The sequence below is a fragment of the Hydra vulgaris genome, chromosome 12, assembly GCF_038396675.1.
Source record: "Hydra vulgaris chromosome 12, alternate assembly HydraT2T_AEP".
In the NCBI taxonomy this organism is placed as follows: domain Eukaryota; kingdom Metazoa; phylum Cnidaria; class Hydrozoa; order Anthoathecata; family Hydridae; genus Hydra; species Hydra vulgaris.
In genome coordinates this window covers 83,905,001-83,924,724 of record NC_088931.1, presented here as the reverse complement: position 1 = coordinate 83,924,724, position 19,724 = coordinate 83,905,001, and the positions used below count along the sequence as shown (strand labels likewise).

The 19,724-nt window shown below is 28.5% G+C and overlaps 1 protein-coding gene across 1 annotated transcript in view; it reads left to right on the top strand.

Moving 5' to 3' along the window:
• The first annotated feature begins 7,622 nt into the window (after positions 1–7,622).
• Positions 7,623–19,724, top strand: part of LOC105845302 (spindle assembly abnormal protein 6 homolog) — a 62,990-nt gene continuing 50,888 nt past the window's right edge. The window contains exons 1-3 of the mRNA XM_065814723.1: positions 7,623–7,779; positions 7,874–7,931; positions 19,292–19,371. Of these exons, the coding sequence (XP_065670795.1) occupies positions 7,718–7,779; positions 7,874–7,931; positions 19,292–19,371 (200 nt within the window). The 5' untranslated portion in view covers positions 7,623–7,717. The remainder of the gene's footprint in view (positions 7,780–7,873; positions 7,932–19,291; positions 19,372–19,724) is intronic.

Sequence of the window (19,724 nt, the reverse complement as noted above, 5' to 3'; positions counted from 1 at the left end):
TAATATTAGTGTATTATTTTAAATAAATAATCATTTAGTAATAAAATACTTTTTTTGTTGTTATTGTTTTTTAACTTTATCTTTTTTAAGTTAACTTTTTACTACTACTACCATTAGTATACTAATTTAGTTACTTTTTTTATATAATAACATTAATAATAATAAAAATAATAACTATGAATATAATAGTTATATTTTTTAGGATGTGTGACCTTTCCTATGATAAAGGAAGTCCAAAGTAGTTGTTGTAAATAACTAATCATCTGGAACATTTGCTAAAATTGGAGTGGGGTGGAGGAGGTCAATTGGAGGAGGGTGAAAATTGGAGGAAGTATTTTTAATGTTTATCAATGACTATGAGCCAATAATGTCAGCCAGAAAAGTCAATTTGTTTGGACAACAAAATGATCTGGTTAAACCTAACTTTAAAAAAGCCCTCTTTCTTGCAGCAATAATAATAATAAGCTGCCTGCTTTCTAAGTTATTTGTGTCAGAAATTGCATTTAATGATTTTCTGGGAGGCAAAAATTAGTTATTTAGAAGTGCAAATTGAGTCACATTGTTAATAGTTTAGTTCTTTATTTTTGCAACATGTAACCCATATTATTATGAGTATTATCAGATTAGGTGTATGGTTATCATGATCACCCTGGCACTAGTAACAATTAACCCAGTACAACCTATTCCATGACCTGCTGCCTTGTGGGATTTGTTTTCTAAGCAAAGGCTAGAAGAAGTGTCTTTCCTGTCATCAATACTACCTAATATCTGCCAAGCCTATAGTAATATATATATATACTTCTTTTTTTGTCTTTTAAATAGTTAAGGGTGTTTTAGTTACTTTGTTAGCTTTGTTACCTGTAATTTATTATCTATCTTTTTGTTCTCTCTAAACCTTTGTAGTTACTTTTAAATCTCTGATACAGTGTGAGCTCAGTAACCAACTTGTGACTCCAACTATAAAACCTACACTCACCTTAATCTTTAGTATTTTGTTAAAGTACTGCTTATAGGAAGAAATTCCTTTTAACTAATCCTGCTCAGGTCAGGTTGAGGATCATCATGATCACCCTGCTATTGGTATCATGTAGCACAGTACTACCTGCACCATACCCTGCTGCCTTGTAGGGTTTGCTTTTTTAAGGGGATTTTCAAGTTCAAGTTTAGTTTTTTTGACTTATTATTAAGGAGATTTTTAAGTCCAAGTTTGTTTCTCTTAGTCTTTGCTAGAAGAAATAAACTCGGACTTAAAAATCCCCTGCCTTAGGGCTATTGGTTGATTAAAGGCTAGAGATAGTGTCTCAATAAAAATACTCATCTTGGGCATCCAGCTACTGTCTTATAGAAGACCTCTTAGGCAAAGACTGGGGTAAGCAGAATAGTTCTGTTGACCAGCCTCGAACTTCTTCTTCATCTATTAGGCTGGTATAGGTGTAAATCTGTCATACATTGTTTCTTGCCTGAGATGATGAACTATTTTTCTGTTAACTCTAAAAGACTTATTAATGTTAACCCAGCTAAAATTATTAATTAAAGATGATGGTGTTAAACCAACACATATCTTCCATGCTTGGATTTTAATAGTTACTTGATATTCTTCATCTAATGATAACAGATTCCATTTTTTTAAATGGAATCTGTTATCATTAGATGAAGATATACCAATAGAGCTATAATCCATAGAGCTTTCTTTTGTAGACATTATATATGTAGAGTTATAATATTATATATGAAGAGTTATAATGACGGTGACATTTGAATTAAGTTTAACGATGAAAGGTAAAAAAAAAAAATTTATGTAGAAAAAAAAAATCCAAAAATATTTTAATAATAAAAGTTTAAAAAAATAAGTGTAAAAACAAGAATAAAAAAAACTTCAAAAATGGAAAATAATAAAAAGAACAAAACTTTTTCCATTAAAAATTTTGTGGAAAGAAAAGATAAAGAACAATTTTAAATAATTTTGTTCATTGTTTATATGACGTGTTTTTATGTATATAAATAATGATAAATGTATTTTTTTTCTTCTCATTTTTCTCTGTTGGTTTAGTTGTTGCTTTTTCTACATCTTGCTATTTACTTTTGTTTAATTAATATATGTAATGTATTTAATATAACTATAATATATATAAATATGTAATTTATGTACATAATAATATATGTATTTAATAGAGTTTAATATTATATGTAGTAGTGCATGTATAGTTTTTTTCATTTAAGTCTTTATTTTGATTTTTATATTTGTCTACAGAAATTTTTTTTTCTTGCTCTATCCTTCTGAACTTATGCCATTAAATTTGTGTTTTACCATACATTTTTTTCTCACTTATCTTATCTCATCTTTTTGTTAGTCTTACTCCTTTAATATTTTTGTTCTGATTCCAATTTTTTTATTATTATTGTCCCTATTACTTTTATTACTTGCATTGTTGTAGTTTACTCTCCTTTATTATTTCCTTGTCTTAATATTTTTTATTTTATTAGTTTTTTTTTATCAAGGTGTGACTCCATTGACTAGTTTTTAACTATATGAGTGACACCAAACCTAATTTTGTAAAATCATAATTAAATTTGTAATTTTATGGTTAAATAAGTGGATAAGAATTAGCATAATTTATAATTAATTAGCATGATTTATAATTAATTTGTAATTTTATGGTTAAATAATTTTTATGGTTAAATTTTTTTTGATTTACTGTTTCCCTAAAATTCAACACCATACATTAAATAGCTTCTAATTAAAGCATTGTATAAAACAACTTTAGATTTACAATCTACTAAGTTTATTAAACTTAGTAGATTCCTTTACTTATCTTTTTCAATGCTTGTACTATATAATGATGCCATTTCATTTTGTCATCCTAAAGAATATCAAGAATGCTAACGCTTTTTTCTTTATAATTTTCTCCACATTGGGTAACCTTGAGGCCTTGTAACTTTAATTCTATATTTTTTGCTCTACCAAATATCATTATTTTCGTTTTTTCAGGATGAAGTGATATTTACTATAAACCATTTACTATAAACCAATTACTAGTTTTTTATCTGTAACATATTTCCTGTTCAATAGAGTCAGCCTTTGCAATCATTGTATCGTCAGCAAAAAAGACAGTGTCTAATTCTAGTAATTTCCACTCTTTCTTTTTTATGTAGAACTTCCTATATCAACTGACTGCCTTCTATTTGTTAAGTATGAAAAAATCCAATTTAATGTTTTTTCACCGGCTCATACAATTTTGAGTTTGTTGTGTGTAATGCTATGGGAACAGCTATCAAATGCCATTTTTACATCAAGTAAAATTTTAAAATTTTGGAGCAAGACTATTAACAATTTATGTAATTTATTCATTAGATGCTAAATTTAAATCCAAAGTACCATCATGAAAGAGAAGAGGTGAAAGTAACATCGTGAAAGGGAAGAAGTGAAAGTAACATCGTGAAAGGGAAGATGTTTGGAATAGTTTACAAGGTTAAGGTTGTTTAGAAATCTCAAAACTTCCGAGATCTTCTGAGATCTGTAAAGTGATCTATAAACAAGACTGCTATTTCCTGTTCCGATTCGATCAAACAGGAATTTTTTTTGAATAATCGAAATAAACGATTTTTATTGAATAATCACCTTTAGTAGATATATGAAGGGTATTGTTTAGAACAATTTTTCCAAGTTTTCTTGCAGTTTTTTTACAGTGTAGCAGCTGTTGCCTAAAGATTTTATATATATATATATATATATATATATATATATATATATATATATATATATATATATATATATATATATTAGGGATATGACAATTTTGCAACCCTATATCCTCATACTAAATTTAGTGGAGATTTTGTGCAAAAATCAGAAAAATAACAAGTATTTTTACTATATGTCAAAAAAGTTCACCCCCAATTAAAAAATATTTGTAAATTTTTTTTAAAAAATGTAGTTTTGCAACACATCTTCCACTACTTTATAGAAACCAATAAACATGTATAATTAAAATTTGTCTACTGTGTATTTGACAATAAGTATTTAATATTTAGTTTTTCTATGCTATGGCATAATGGCATTAAGTCTTGCATCACTTTCACAGCACGTTCTGCACATATATTTGAACGTTGTGTTGGTATTGGTGTTGGCTCAGTGGACCAAAACCTTTTCAATGATTTCAATGCTTTAGGATGCTCATTGCATGCTTCTAATAGATTAACAAAGTCTGCAGGATTGAAGTAGTGACCCCCAAACCATATATCACCCCATGAACCACAGATGAAGTCACATGCTGCTTGAGCTGATTCTGATTCTTGGTATTCTGGTACTAAAATGTAAGCAAGTAGAATAAAAATGGCTCTCGAATTCCACCTTGCATTGCTTATAGCAGGAAGTGATTTGAAATTAACTTTTGGAAAGTTACTTGTGCTTTTAAACTTTCTATAACATGCTATTAAGTGATTCAGGAAATCCATGTCATCTCTCCAGCGAGTTCGCTTCACTTTCGTCAAAGGATTTCCAATATTACTAAACAATAGCTTCAAGTTCTCGTAATCTTGCTGCAACCTTGTCACAAAAGGGTAATGGAGATATGGTGACATTGTCAATCCTTCAAAAAGATCATTCATGACATGTTTCAAAAGAGTATCTAGAATATGGTGTTGGCATCCAATAAAAACAGGCTTTTCTAGTCCAATGGTTTTAAAATGTTTCTGTAACCGTGTAACTACACCATTTCTTAATCCTGTATTTGTAGATGTTGTGTCAGATACAATCATTTTTATGGCTGGCCACAGCTTTATCTGCTTTATCCCATTATATATTGTTTCACTTTTTCCATTCATCATTTCCAGAACAGCAAGCCTAACCTCTCTATTTTCATTTTTCAAAACAACTACTTGATGTTCCATTTTCTTTATTTGTTTTCCATCAAAGTGCAAAGACCACTTTTCATTTTTTAGGTTTTCCATATAATTTGCTTTCAACTTTTCTCCTTCTTTCATAACACCTTTGTAGATACCACTTTGCGTTGGAGTATGAATAGAAATACCACTTTCTGAAAGAGTTTTACAGACTTTATGTGCTTTTTTGGTACTAATCTTAGCAGAAATCACTAAATTTACTGCTGAATTTGTTTTTTGTTTTTTAGATGATGATGAAGGACCTTCAGCTTCAATATCACTGCTGGAACACTGCTCTTCACTTTCTGAAGGTTCTCCTTCACTAGCTGATTCAACAAAATCTTGTCCTTGACTGATGGACATTTGTTTCTTTATCAACACTAATTTTCTTGGATGAATACCTTCAGCATCTTTAATTGTGGTACAATATCCAGCTCTTCCATTTGTTGACTTTTGAAGACAATAAAATTCTTTATCTTCCTGACACAACCATTCACCTTTCTCATCGGTTATGTCAAACAATCGTGTAAAATTTTGAGTTCCGGGTTTTCGACTATCTTTGTCAAGTTTTTTCAATACATTTTCTATTTTTCTTTCTGCTGCCGATTTCCTTTGTTGAATAGGAATATTTAGCTTTCTCCATAGCAATTTAGTTTCTTCAGCCACAATTGCAATTCTCTTCTTTCTACTTTTCACATTTGATGACAAACTTTTAAATCGATCAATGATACGCTGTTCTGTTGGCATCTTATTCATTTCACTTATACTTTTAACAACAGTAGTACATTTTCTGGAAGTTTTAGCTTTTTTAAACCTTACTAAATTTGATTCCCAAACTTTCTTATTCTTGTTTGAAGCAACTCTATTTTTGGACATAATGTTCAAAACACAAGATAACAGTTTGACAAAGTTAAAGAAGACAATTCCGGTTATATACAAAAAACCAATTATTAAATGCTGAAGCACTTCCGCGCGGTCCAACAGGGTTCAATCGAAAATTGCAGTTATTAAAAGTTTCAGTTATCTCGTAAAGAAATCTGTAGAATTTATGATGTTTGTGATCACAGTCGTATATTGAGTAAGATTGGGTTCTCTATTATATTTCTAATTTATAACTCACTAAAAAGATAGGAAAAATTATTTTCAGCTTGAGGGGTGATCTTTTTTGACAATTTACATAAAAAAAATATATTTTATGTTTATAAATATAGTTTCTCCACTCATGGTTACATGGGGAATAAAAAATGCTTAAATTTTTTTTTTAGTCATACCCCTAATATATATATATATATATATATATATATATATATATATATATATATATATATATATATATATACATTTATATATATATATATAAATGTGGTTATTGTTGTTGTTGTTATTATTATGATCTTTTAATAATAATAAAAATAACTTCAGTTAACTTTTAAAAAAGTTACTTATTGTTATTTTTTATGTTTTTTTATTATTATTTTTTATGTTGTTTTTAATTGTTATTTTTAATTGTTATTTCAGTTATTTATGAGGTGGTGTTTCAACTTACAAATAATCATTAATAAATCGTAAATAATAGATAATAGTTGTTGTTTCATATGTTTTAGAGTCAAATAAGGTTTTTTGCAACATACTCTACCATGAAATCCTTGCTCTCTAATTCTATTTCGGATAGTTTGTGTTGAAATCATGATTTTGTGTCGAAATCATGATTTTGGTCGTTTTTAAGTTTGTCTGCAATCTTTTGACCAGCTTCAAATTTGTTTTTCTTTACTTGTAAAATAATGTTTCTATCAATAGCAGCAGATGTTTTTCTTTTACAGTCTCTTCCTGATATATCAGTTGTAGTCCCATTCAAATTATGCTTTTTTATAATGTTGCCAACAGTTCGAAAAGGGATTCCAGTCTGTTTATTAACTTCTCTGTAGGTCTTGCCACTATTTACCAAATCCACAACTAAGTTTCTTTGAGAAATTGTCCAATGTCATTTTACAATGCGCATGTTGCTATAAATTAATCAATTTTATTCAATTAATCAAAACTTGTGTGTTACAAATATATTTTATATGTTACATATGAACGCATCTTATTTGTTACATATGTAAATATAATTTTAGACTTAAACTTACCAAAATTTTATTTTTTTTCCCACAAAAATTCAAAAAAATATAAAATAAAGTTTTTGTGCCATTTATTTTTTTGCTTCCAATATAACACCTGTGTGATTTTAATGTTTTTAAAAACAATAATCCTTTGGTAAAATCATGCACAAATACATATAAAAATCTTCATAATATTAGTACTCCTTGATGTACATTTACATTTTTTACAGTTTTACAAAAACATGAGAAAATGAATAAGTTGAAAAAAATAAACTTAAAAAAAATGTTTGTGCCATTTATTTTTTTGCCTACTGTATGTATATATATATATATATATATATATATATATATATATATATATATATATATATATATATATATATCACTCCTCGCTTTTTTAATTGAAAGTTTTTACATTGTTGATTTGTTTTAAATTTTTTTCTTTTTTATATATTTAGATGTAAATTTTTAATTAAAAATGTTGTTTTATAGTATAAACTAATATATAAATTAAATATGAACTTGTATAAGTATAATTGACAAAATGAATTTTTTTTATCTCTTAGTGTAGATTTAAATCTTCGATGTTAAACATTATTTATTGTCAACATTAATTGATGTGCTATATAAACATTAGTTGTTGTTTTTTAATTGTCAAATTAATTAGTAATTAAAATGGCTAATTGTTTCTTTCAATTTTCTGTAGCATATGTATATAAGTAAATGTAACAGCAGAAATGCAATCTGAAATTTTATTTTCAAAATATATTCGAGTTGTGCAAAAGGAGTTTGATCAAAGGTAATTAAGTAAATAGTTTTAAGTTCTTTATTTAATTTTATATTCTAGTATTATTAGAAATATAAAATCTGTTTTATATTTCTGATATATTTAGATGTTCTCCTCTTCAGATTCAAGTATCATTACTAACATTAACAGCCACTCATAAAAAAGTTTGTCAATATTTGGTTCCCTTTTGTTTATATAATAGATTATTTACAAGATATTTGTGTATAAATTTATATATATATATATATATATATATATATATATATATATATATATTATATATTTGTATATATGCATATATATAAAATGTATATATTTGTATATATAAATATATACAAATATATATATATATATATATATATATATATATATATATATATATATATATATGATTGATGAATTAAAGCATATATATATGCTTGATGAATTAAAGTAAATTAAAATAAATTAAGTTAAAACAGAGCTGTATTTATATAATTTTTATAAATAAAACTACATATTTTTACAACTATTAGTTTCATGCTAAATGCAATCATCAGGTAAAAAATCTGATATTTTCTCGTGGAAAAATAATTCTGTACAAGAAAAAATGCATTAGAAAAATCTTTTGGTTTGTGGTTGATCCAGCAAAAATTTGTTCTCATGGCGTGACTTTTAATTTGGAAAAAGGTTCATATCATACTTTCAAAAAACCAAACAGCAACTTACTTTACATTCATGCCGAGTCGAACCACTCCCTACAAATTATCAAACAAATTCCAATTGCTATCAACAATAGGTTATCTCAAAATTCTTCTGGCGAGAAAATATTTCACTCGTCGATGGCAGAATACAACGAAGCCCTGGATAGAAATGGTTTCAAAGATTTAAACTTTAAATACAACCCTAAATATTATACCAGAGTAGCCCCCAAGCAAAAAAATACAAGAAATATAATCTGGATTAACCCACCATATAATAAAAGCATTCTGATAAACATAGGCAAAACTTTTTTTCAACTAATCGACAAACACTTTCAAAAACCAAATTTGCTTGATAAACTATTTAATTGCAACACAATAAAAGTCAGCTACTGCTACACAAGCAGCATAGCAAAAATTATAAAGAACCACAACAATAAAAATCTCGATGAACCTAACTGCCGTTTTAGCTTGCAATTGTAAATTAAACAAAACCTGCCCTATGTACGGAGATTGCAGAAAAACAAATATAATTTATAAGTGCATTTCATCATTCCCAAACACACCCAACAAAACATATATAGGTTCAACAGAAGGCTTGTGGAAAATTAGATAGGTGAACCACAAGTAACTGTTCAAAAACAAAAAAACTTAAAAATTCAACCAAGTTTTCAAAATACCTATGGGAAACAAAAGATAAGTTAAAAACAACACCCAATTTAAAATGGTCTATCATAAAAAACGTCCCCGCCTACAACAGCTTAACTAAAATATGCTTATTATGCTCTACAAAAAACTAATAATTTTATTGTATAAAAATCCCAAAGAACAATTACACAAAAAAAGCGAACTAATATCCAAGTGTCGCCATGAGAACAAATTTTTGCTGGACAAACCAAAAGATTAGATTTTTCTAACACATTTTTTCTTGTACAGAATTATTTTTCCACAAGAAAAAAATCAGATTTTTTGCCTGATGATTGCATTTAGCATGAAACTAATAGTGGTAAAAAATATGTAGTTTTATTTATAAAATGAATATATATATATATATATATATATATATATATATATATATATATATATATATATATATATATATATATATATATTTATATTTATATTTATATTTATATATATATATATATATATATATATATATATATATATATATATATATATATATAATATATATATATGGATATTTTGAGAATCACCATGCAAAGTTTACAAGCTTCTCCTAGCCTTACCCACAATAAAGTTGGGAGCCTAATATTAGAGTTTTCCTTTTCTAAAGTTGTCTTTACCATGGCTAAAGAGTCTTACTTGCTCAATCAGTTTAAGGGGTTTATATGCACATATTAAATATAGTAGGTATATATTAATATATGTGTATATATAAATATGTATATATGTGTGTATATGTATAATCAATTTGAACCAAGATCAATCAATCCTGCAAATATCTCTAAAGCACGAGCTTTAGAAGACTTTGGGGAAACTTTTCTCTTTTTTTTTTTATACATCTTTGCTTCCAACAAGGCTGCTAGCAACTACAACAAGAGTTGGAATTTTTTTTTTTTTTTTTTTTTTTTTGTTATTTCACCTCCCCAAGGCCCAGAAGGCCACTACAGATGAGGAGGCTACTTAATTGTGGTTATAACCCTCTCTCAACTCTATAACTCTGAAACACGAACCTTGACAAACAAGGCCGCTGCGCGGAGAAACAAGTTGAGCGTGGTACTACTAGGGACGTGGTGGGGATCGACTTAAAAAATTGCAAATTATATGAATCAGGAAAGCAAGTTGAAGGAAGCGAATTCCAAAGAACTGATGTTCGAGGAAAAAAGCGAAGTCACACAAGAATGAGTTTTAGTAGATAGCACAAGAGACACTAGCTCTTTAGAGCATTTCACATTATAGTATTTGTAAAGAAGAGAAAGAGAAGCAATTTTACGACAATGTGATAATGGTTGGAGGTTGGCTGCAAGAGCAGGTCCAACTATGTTTACAATACGTCTTTGTACCTTGTCTAAAAGAGAAAGGGCATCATTAGAAGATCCACCCCAGATGTAGCAACAGTATTCCATACAGGAACGGATTTGAGATTTATAGAGATAAAGAATAGAATCCAAGGTAAAAGTGTGTCGAGTTTGATAAAGAGATGCAACCTTAGCAGATGATAGTTTTGCAATAGATTTGATAAACGGTTTCCAAGAAAGTTTGGAAGTAAGAGTTAATCCTAGAAGATGAAGGTTAGATTACTCATTGAGTACATTACAGTTCATAAATATAGTAAGATCTAAATTATTGCGATAACAAATGGCTGAAAAAAGTTAAGTTTCATCTGAATTAAAGTTCACCAGCCACTGTGAGCCCAATGCTGTAGCAGAAGTAAGATCCTTTTCAAGCTCAGATGCCCCTTCCAAGCAATCAGATAGTGTTGGCTTCTTATTAAGACAAGAATAAATGGTAGTATCATCAGCAAACAATGCCACTTTGAATGTGAGAATGTAAATTAAAAAGAATATAGGGCCAAGGATTGAACCTTGAGGAACCCCTAAAGTTACAGGATATGAAGAAGAGTGCTGTCTATCAAGAACAACTTTTGTACTGTGATTGGAAAGAAAAGATTCAATTATCTTAAAGATGTTACCAGATACACCATAAGAAGAAAGCTTATGGAGAAAACCAGCATGCCAAACTTTATCAAAAGCTTTAAAATTTCAAGAGTGATTGCCTTAGTCTCTCCACCTCTATCTAATGCACGATAAAATCTATCGGTTATTACTGTTTGCAAATCAGCTGAAGTACAAGAAGATTGAAATCCATATTGATGATCAGAAAGTAAGTTATTAGATTCAAGATGAGAGATTAAGTGTTTGTTAATTAAAGATTATGCTTGTGATAAACCTTGCTTATGATAGAAATAAAACTAATGCGATGGTTGTTAGACAAGTCAGATTGCTCTAAATAATTTTTAAAAATAGGGATAACAGATGCTGCTTTTCAGCATGCCGGAAAACAGGACTCTGATAAGCACTTGTTAAATAGTTTTGAAGCTGGAGTAAAACAAATGTCAAGCAATGGATGAACCTGTTTGACGACTATATCAGGTAGAACGCAACTAGTGGAATCAAGAAATGATATTGATGAAAAGTTCTTAGCAAACAATTCAGCTTTGTCTTTAGGTGAGATAACAAAATCTGAACCATACAAGAGAGGTGGAATAATAGATTTACCCTTATTATTGATAGTGTTAAAGATTATCCAGAAGTCATGAGAGCCTAATTTTTTTGATGAAATACAAGATTTTATGACCTGAGAATAACAAGCTTGTGCATTAGACAAAACCTTTTTACAATGGTTTCTAGCAATAGTAAACAGGCGTTTGTTTTCTGGAGAATTGTTTTGCTGATAGATATGAAAGTAATGGTTTCGATTGGGAATTGCAGCAGCACAATGTGAAAAAAACCATGAAAAAGAGTGAGGCTTGACCTAGAATCTACAAGGGGGAATAAAAGATTCCATGCCAGCCTGAATACATGAAGTTATGTAAGAAGCACATTTGTTAGCAGGAAGACAAAAGATTTCTACCCAAGGGCCATCATGAAGAAAATCACGGAAAGAGTCCTAGTCAGCTTTAAGGTATTTGTAATAGGTAAAATGATAGGGGGATTCTGATGATGAAGAAGAATGAGATAATAGTTTTAGAGATATCAAACTGTGATCAGAAGCACCTAAGGGTGAATGTGGAGAAACTGAGGATTGTCTAGGATCAGAAACAAGACATAAGTCGAGTAGAGAAGGTAAACGATTCAGGTTGTCTGGAAAGCGAGTTGGAAAGTTGACTATTTGAGTTTTGAGGGATTGAGAAAGGCAAAAGTTGAGGGCCTTAATCCCTGCAGAGTCACTGATACTAGAGTCAAGCTATTCAGAGTGGTGAGCATTAAAGTCACCGACACCAACTATATTAGCTGATGGATAAAGAGAGAGGGCTTGGTCAATGTGATCAGAAATAACATTAAAAAGAGTGCAGTCTTGAGATAAAGGAGAGCAATATAGAACAAAGAGAAAGGCGATAGAATGAAGTAGAGTGCTAAAGGAAAGCGCATGAAAGAATAGTCTGTGGATTCAAACCTAGTTTCATGACATATGGGTGAATTCTTACGAATGTAAATGCTAAGGCCAAGCATGTGACTATTGGAATCTTTATGAGTTAAAGGAAGATAACCATCAACTCTAAGATCACAAGATGAAACATCTGAACTCAAATTAGTCTCACAAACAGTAAGTAGGTCTGGTGAACTTTGCAAGAGATAAGACTCAACAGAAGAAAAGTTACTTCGAAGACCACAAATAATAATGAATGATAGCTTTAGAGAACTTGGTGATGATGATGGTTTTTTGTGTTTTATAGTTTTTGGAAGTTTAGTAATTTTTAAATAGATAATAGAATAAGTTACCTAATCATTAAAACAGAGACACAAGCAAAACCCATGCACTGAGTCAAGAAGATCCAGCTTTCAACATCGTAAACTGGAAACAATGTATAATAAATACATCTGTGCCAACCTAATAAATGAGGAAGGGGTGCGAGGCTTGTCAACAGATAGAATCTGTTTACCCCTTAATTCTTTGCCTAGGAGGCCTTATACAAGACAGTAGCTGGATGCATTTAACATCTGCCCAAGATAAGTATTTTTATCAAGACACCATCTCTAGCCTTTACCCTACCAAGAGCCCCAAAGTAGGGGTTGTTTTAAGTTGGAGTTGGCTTCTCCTAGCCTTTGCTTAAAAAGGCGTATCCTACAAAGCAGCAGGATATGAAGCAGATTGTACTGGATTACATGTTACCAGTAGCAGGATGACCTGGCGTGACATTCATTTTTTAGAAAAAAAAGACAAAAATGAAGAATAATGAATGAAATGTTAGCTGCATCATGCCAAACCGCCAGTCGATGTAGCAGCACTCCGGTGCGAGTCAGTCTATTTGTCAGTCGAGATATGTACTAAAGCCTTTGGCAGCATGCTATGTCAGTATGACGTTACACTGCTCACCTAAATTAGCAGTATAAGATATATATATATATATATATATATATATATATATATATATATATATATATACAGTGGTGGCACAAAATCTATATATATATATATATATATATATATATACAGTGGTGGCGCAAAATCATGACCACATTTAAAAAACAAGAGAATCTTATTCATTTTTGGCACAATATAAAATAAAACAGCACCACATCGAAATAAAAATGACTCTGCATTGTCAGTAATAAGGGTCACTAATAAAACATAAGAAATTCTGACTAAAAGTATAGTATTTTGTATGACCTCTATGCGCATCAAGCACGGCCTGTACACGTCTTGGCATAGACTGTACCAGCTTTTGGATGGTGTCAGCAGGGATCGCTAGCCATACAGCTTTCAAATGTTGCCACAAATCATTTTGCTGGGTTTGGTTTTCTGTACCTTTCTGAAGAGCTCCTCCCAAAAATTTTCAATGGGGTTCAGGTCAGGACTTTGTGGAGGCCATTGGTACAAGCACGTTTGAGATATTCCATTACTTTCTTAGCTTTGTGGCAAGGAGCATTGTCCTGTTGAAAGAAAAATGGTTTGTTTTTACCAAATAGTTTGTTTGCTGATGGTTTCATTTCTGTTTTTAATATTTCCAAATATTTATCCTGGTTTACCGCACCCGTACAATGATATAAATGACCTACACCTGATCCTGACATACAACCCCATACCATAAGAGAGCCTCCTCCATGCTTTACTGTGGGAACTACACACAGAGGACTAAATCGTTCACTAACTCTTCTCTCATAAGCTCTTTTAGCTCCATCACTCCATAATATTTTATTCCATTGTGCGACAGTCTAGGTTTTGTGCATCTTTGCGAATGCTCTTCTTTTCGCGATATTATCAGGTTGCAATAAAGGCTTCTTCGCAGCAATTCTCTCACTCAAACCAGCTTGCTGCAGGCATTTTCTAACTGTCCTTGCTGCCAGATGAACTTCATGGTTTTTCCCCATGTAGCTTGCAAGATCTGAAACCGTGGCGAAATTATTGGACAAACTCGCCCGAACCAAAAGCTGATCCTGCTTTGCGGTAGTTTTACGAGGTCATCCAACACGCTCTAAGTCTGCCACTGTACCGGTGTCTTTCTCTTTTCTGGCTGTACTGATTACAGTTAACAGTCCAATTTTCATTTGCTCAGCAATATCTCTGTACAAAATGCCTTGTTTCATCATAACAATGATCTTCAGTCGTTGCTCAATTGATAGCTTCTGATACATGGCATACACAATGTTCTGCAAAATTATAATACAAAAATGATAAAATGTTTGTTTAATGAAAGAAAACATGATTTCAATCATTATTTAACAACAACAAATGTTTAGAAACACAAAACTTAAAAAGTTCCAAAAAATTGTTAATTATAGCTAATTAAGATTAAATAATCCTAATTAGCACTGCTAATTTTAATTATAATTAAATCTAATCAATTTATTCTCAATATTCGAATAAAAATTGTTATTATTGCCTAAGTAATTATGCCTAAACGTAAAAATGTCTAAAAAATTATTATTATTGCCTAAGTAAACTATTAGAGAGATCAAAATATGCGTGTGGTCATGACTTTGTGCCACCACTGTATATATATATATATATATATATATATATATATATATATATATATATATATATATATATATATATATATATATATATATATTTGGATGACAAATCAAAGTGCTCATAATTGGACTCTCAACCCTTTATTTAGCAGGGTTTAAAACTTCTTTTTACTTCTCAACTGATTTGTTAACTGAAAAAGAATTTCATATATTGCGAGGGTTCAAGGAAGAAAGACCAACTGATCAAATATTAATTATTTCATTAGTTTTATGTAATTTTTATGAAGAATCCATATTGTTACAAGCTATTTGTAAAGCCAAATGGATAAAAAATAAATTTAAAAAAGATAAGATAAAAAACTGCACAATAATTCTGTTAATGCTGCTAATTGTCATTAATATATATTTTTTATAAAGAAATAAAAACGCTGTGATTTTTATTCCAAGTTTAGTTCATATGTTACTTAACATAATTAAAAAATATATACAAACAAACATACATAAAAAATTTGCATACTAAATATCTTGAACATTAAACTTTACATTACCGCTTTATTTACTACTTAACTGATTAATACAATTAGTATGACGGTTCGTTGTAATTTGAGATTAAACCTTTTTTCAAAACTATGATCCAAATAAATTACGATTATTTATACTTCCCTTAAACAGTTCAGTGTTCGTGGAAACCAGGCTTTTTCTCATTCATTAAAAAATTCCGGGGAATTTATTTTTCCTCATTGTAAAATTCAAAACATCCTTTGTTGTGTTTAAAACATGGACTTTCTAATTAAAGCCGCATATTTTTTAACTTGCATGACAGTTTGTTTTACGTCAATTAAACAAAGTTTTTTTATTTAGCCTATATATGACTACACCAATATTGCCTGGTTATCTTTGTTCGGAATGTATTGTACGGTTTCCGTATGCCAAAAAGTTAGAAGAACATTGGAAAATCTTTCATAACCTTTCAGTTAATGATAAACCAAGAAGCTATCCATCTCTTCGCTATGCTGCTAAATGCAATGGAAAAAATGCATCCTCAAATAAGGTTACATGAGATTTTACCTGCAATCTTTACCTAAGCTTATGAAAAAAAAATTATGAACTTATGTGTTTTCAAGTCAACCAGCATACGAAATATAAATAAAAGATAAAAAAAATTTAAAAGCACCTGAAACTATTTTACAAGCTAAAGTGCTTTCAACTCACTTTTGTTTACTTTCAAATTTATAAACTCTTTTTTATCATAAGATTCAAAGCATCAAAAACAAATTACTTTTGCCCAAATCTGTTTTCTTAATTTTTTTTTTTTTTTAAAGACCATAGTTTGAAACAAAAAATCTCGACGTTTGAAAAAGGTGGTAATTTTTTTTTTTTTCCCCTCAAAAAACATGACAAGCTCATTTTTTTAGTCGTCGCAGATTCACAACTTTAAAACAAGACCGGTTAACAAGTATGCTCCCCAAGTGTTTCATTTTCCTTTGTTAAAGAAATAAGTCAGGTTAATCTACATAAACAATTTTTAGTATCGTATGATGTAGCCAGCTTATATACTAATGTTCCGCTTCAAGAAACCATTGATATATCGCAGTTAATTTGATTATGCTTAATAATAAAAATTTTAAAATTACTAAAAACGATTTTAAAAAACTATTTAATTTTGCTACCTCGCAAACACATTTTCTTTTTAAAGGACATACTTATGATCAAATAGATGGTGTAGCCATGGGCTCTCCACTAGCACCTGTTCTTGCCAATTTGTTTATGGGTCATTTTGAAAATAACTGGATTAAAAATTGCAATGGAGTTTAGCCAGTTTTCTATAAACAATATGTTGATGACATTTTTGCTGCTTTTCAGTCAGAAAATGAAGCATGTATTTTCCTTAATTATATTAATAGTAAGCACAATTCTATTTCTTTCACCATGGAACAAGAAGTGAATTTGAAAATATCCTTCTTGGACGTAAATTTACACAAAATAAATTCTACAGTAACTACTACAGTTTTTCATAAAATAACCTACTCTGGTCTACACACCAATTTTTATAGTTTCACTCCGCTTTTGTACAGAGTTAGTCTTATCAAATGCTTATTCGATAGAACATTTAAAATCAATAGTACTAATCTAGGGTTGAACTCCGACATAAACAACCTTTTCAAAGTATTTCAAAGAAACATGTATCCATCTTGGCTAATATCGAAAATGTATAAATCTTATTTAAACAAAATTAACACAAACAATCCATCACAACCAAAAATCAAAGAACCTTTGTCTTACTTTAAACTACTGTTTTTAGGAAAAATATCTGATTTAACTAAAAAAAGATTGAATTCAATTGTTAAAAGATATTGCTGTTCTGTAAATTTTAAACTAGTTTTTGTCTCACTAAAAGTTTCAAAATTTTTCTTCTCTAAAGATCCTATTCCTCTAGAGTTCAAATCGTTCGTGGTCTACAAATTCGTATGTGCGGTATGTAACTCCTGTTATATAGGCGAAACTACTCGCCATCTCAAGACACGGATAACTGAACATTATAAGAGAGACAAAAATCACATATCTATAAACATCTCCATGGTAATGAAAATTATTTTATGCAATTAAATGAAAAGTGTTTTTCCGTTTTAGATTCAGCATCTAATAAGTTTGAATTAAAACTTTAAGAAAGCATGTTTATAGAATGGTTAAAACCTGGTATGAACAAACAGGTCAACCATGTCCAATTGACACTTTCTGTTTAGTTATTACTCTATGTATTTTTTAATTAACCTATTCTTTCGTCACTTCCTATTTGTTTTTTAGTATGACTTGTTATTCTTATAATAGTTTTTGTTGTATTTTTCTAATTAAATTAATAGTTTGTACACAGATAATTACATTTTGTATTGGTATTAAAAAATCACCTATATAGGTATTTAAACAAATTTAAAAATTAAACTTCAACTAAAGATGACTATTGATAGTCGAAACATGTATTGTTTAGAATTGATAAAATGGTTTTATTAATTAAAAAGTTTGTCTTGTTTATTAAAATACTTACATTTTTTGTGCTAAAAAGAAATTTTGGATATATATATTTTTGTGTATATTATATATATGTGTGTGTGTATATATATATATATATATATATATATATATATATATATATATATATATATATATATATATATATATATGTGTGTGTGTGTGTGTATATATATGTATATATATATACATATATATATGTTTTATATATATATATATATATACATGTATATATATATATGTATATATATACATATATATATATGTTTTATATATGTATATATATATAAATATACATGTATATATATATATACATATATATATATATATACATATAGCTCTAGGAATTAACTGCCAACTTGAAAGTGTCTTTGGTTGGGAATTTTTTGCTGACCTCAGATTTTGAAACCTAATTTAGTTTTAAATAAATTAAAAACAGCCAAGTAAACACTTTATTTTAATTTTAGATGAAATATTTAAAATAAAAACAGTAAAATAAAATTGTATTTAAATTCTTGATAAAGTTCTAAAATATTAGTAGTCTATTTAAATTCTAAAATATAAATAAAAAAATTAACATTTTATTTCAAGTTTTTATAAAATAATTAAAATTGCAACAGCAAAAATTTGTAAAAATTATAAAATATTCAAAATTAAATTAAATTCTTAATTAATTAAAATAAAATTAAATAATTAAGATATAAACAATAAAATAAACGTTTTTAAAAATTCTAAATAAGTACAAAAAAAAACCCTTCTAAAACTACCTGTTTATCAGTCATGTAGCTACACTCCTTACATGTCCTACCCATTTGTCAGTTGATGTATCAACACTCCTCCCATGTTTTACCTGCTTTTCAGCTGATGTAAGTAAATGGTAAAAAAATATAACGTTCATAATTTTTTTTGTTTAATTATAAAATTAAAAATCATTTGTCTACTTAGTTGCTTTTTTGATGATTTTTTAAATTAATTAGTTTCTTCAATTAAATTTAATAATTTTGACATAAAGTGAGCTTATTTTTATCTTTTTTGAACATAAAAGTTGGTAAAAGCTGTTTTTTATCACAAACAGTAAATTTAGATGACAAACTAAAGGAATACACATACACATATATTTGTATATATATGCATGTTTATCATTTTACTTTAAAGGAATTGCAGATACGTCTAACAAATGATGAAGATTTATTTTTTCTACAGTCTTTAACAGTAAATGAAGAAGATTATCAAGTGTGAGTATTTATTATTAGTAGATATAGTTTTATGCTCATTCATTTACATATAATTAATTCCTAATTATTTTTCCAACAATCAAAGTAAAACTTAAATGTTAATTAATAACACTGTGTTTCATCAATAAAGACTTATTAGAAATAATTTTCATCAATAAAGGCTCATCAAAAAAAGTTTTCTGATGAGTCTTTATTGATGAAATATAGTGTTAATTGAAAAATTTTTGTTAAGTGATTTTCTACTAATTTATATTTATATATATATATATATTTATATATATATATATATATAAATGTATATATATATATGTATATATATATATATATGTATATATTTATTTATATATATATAA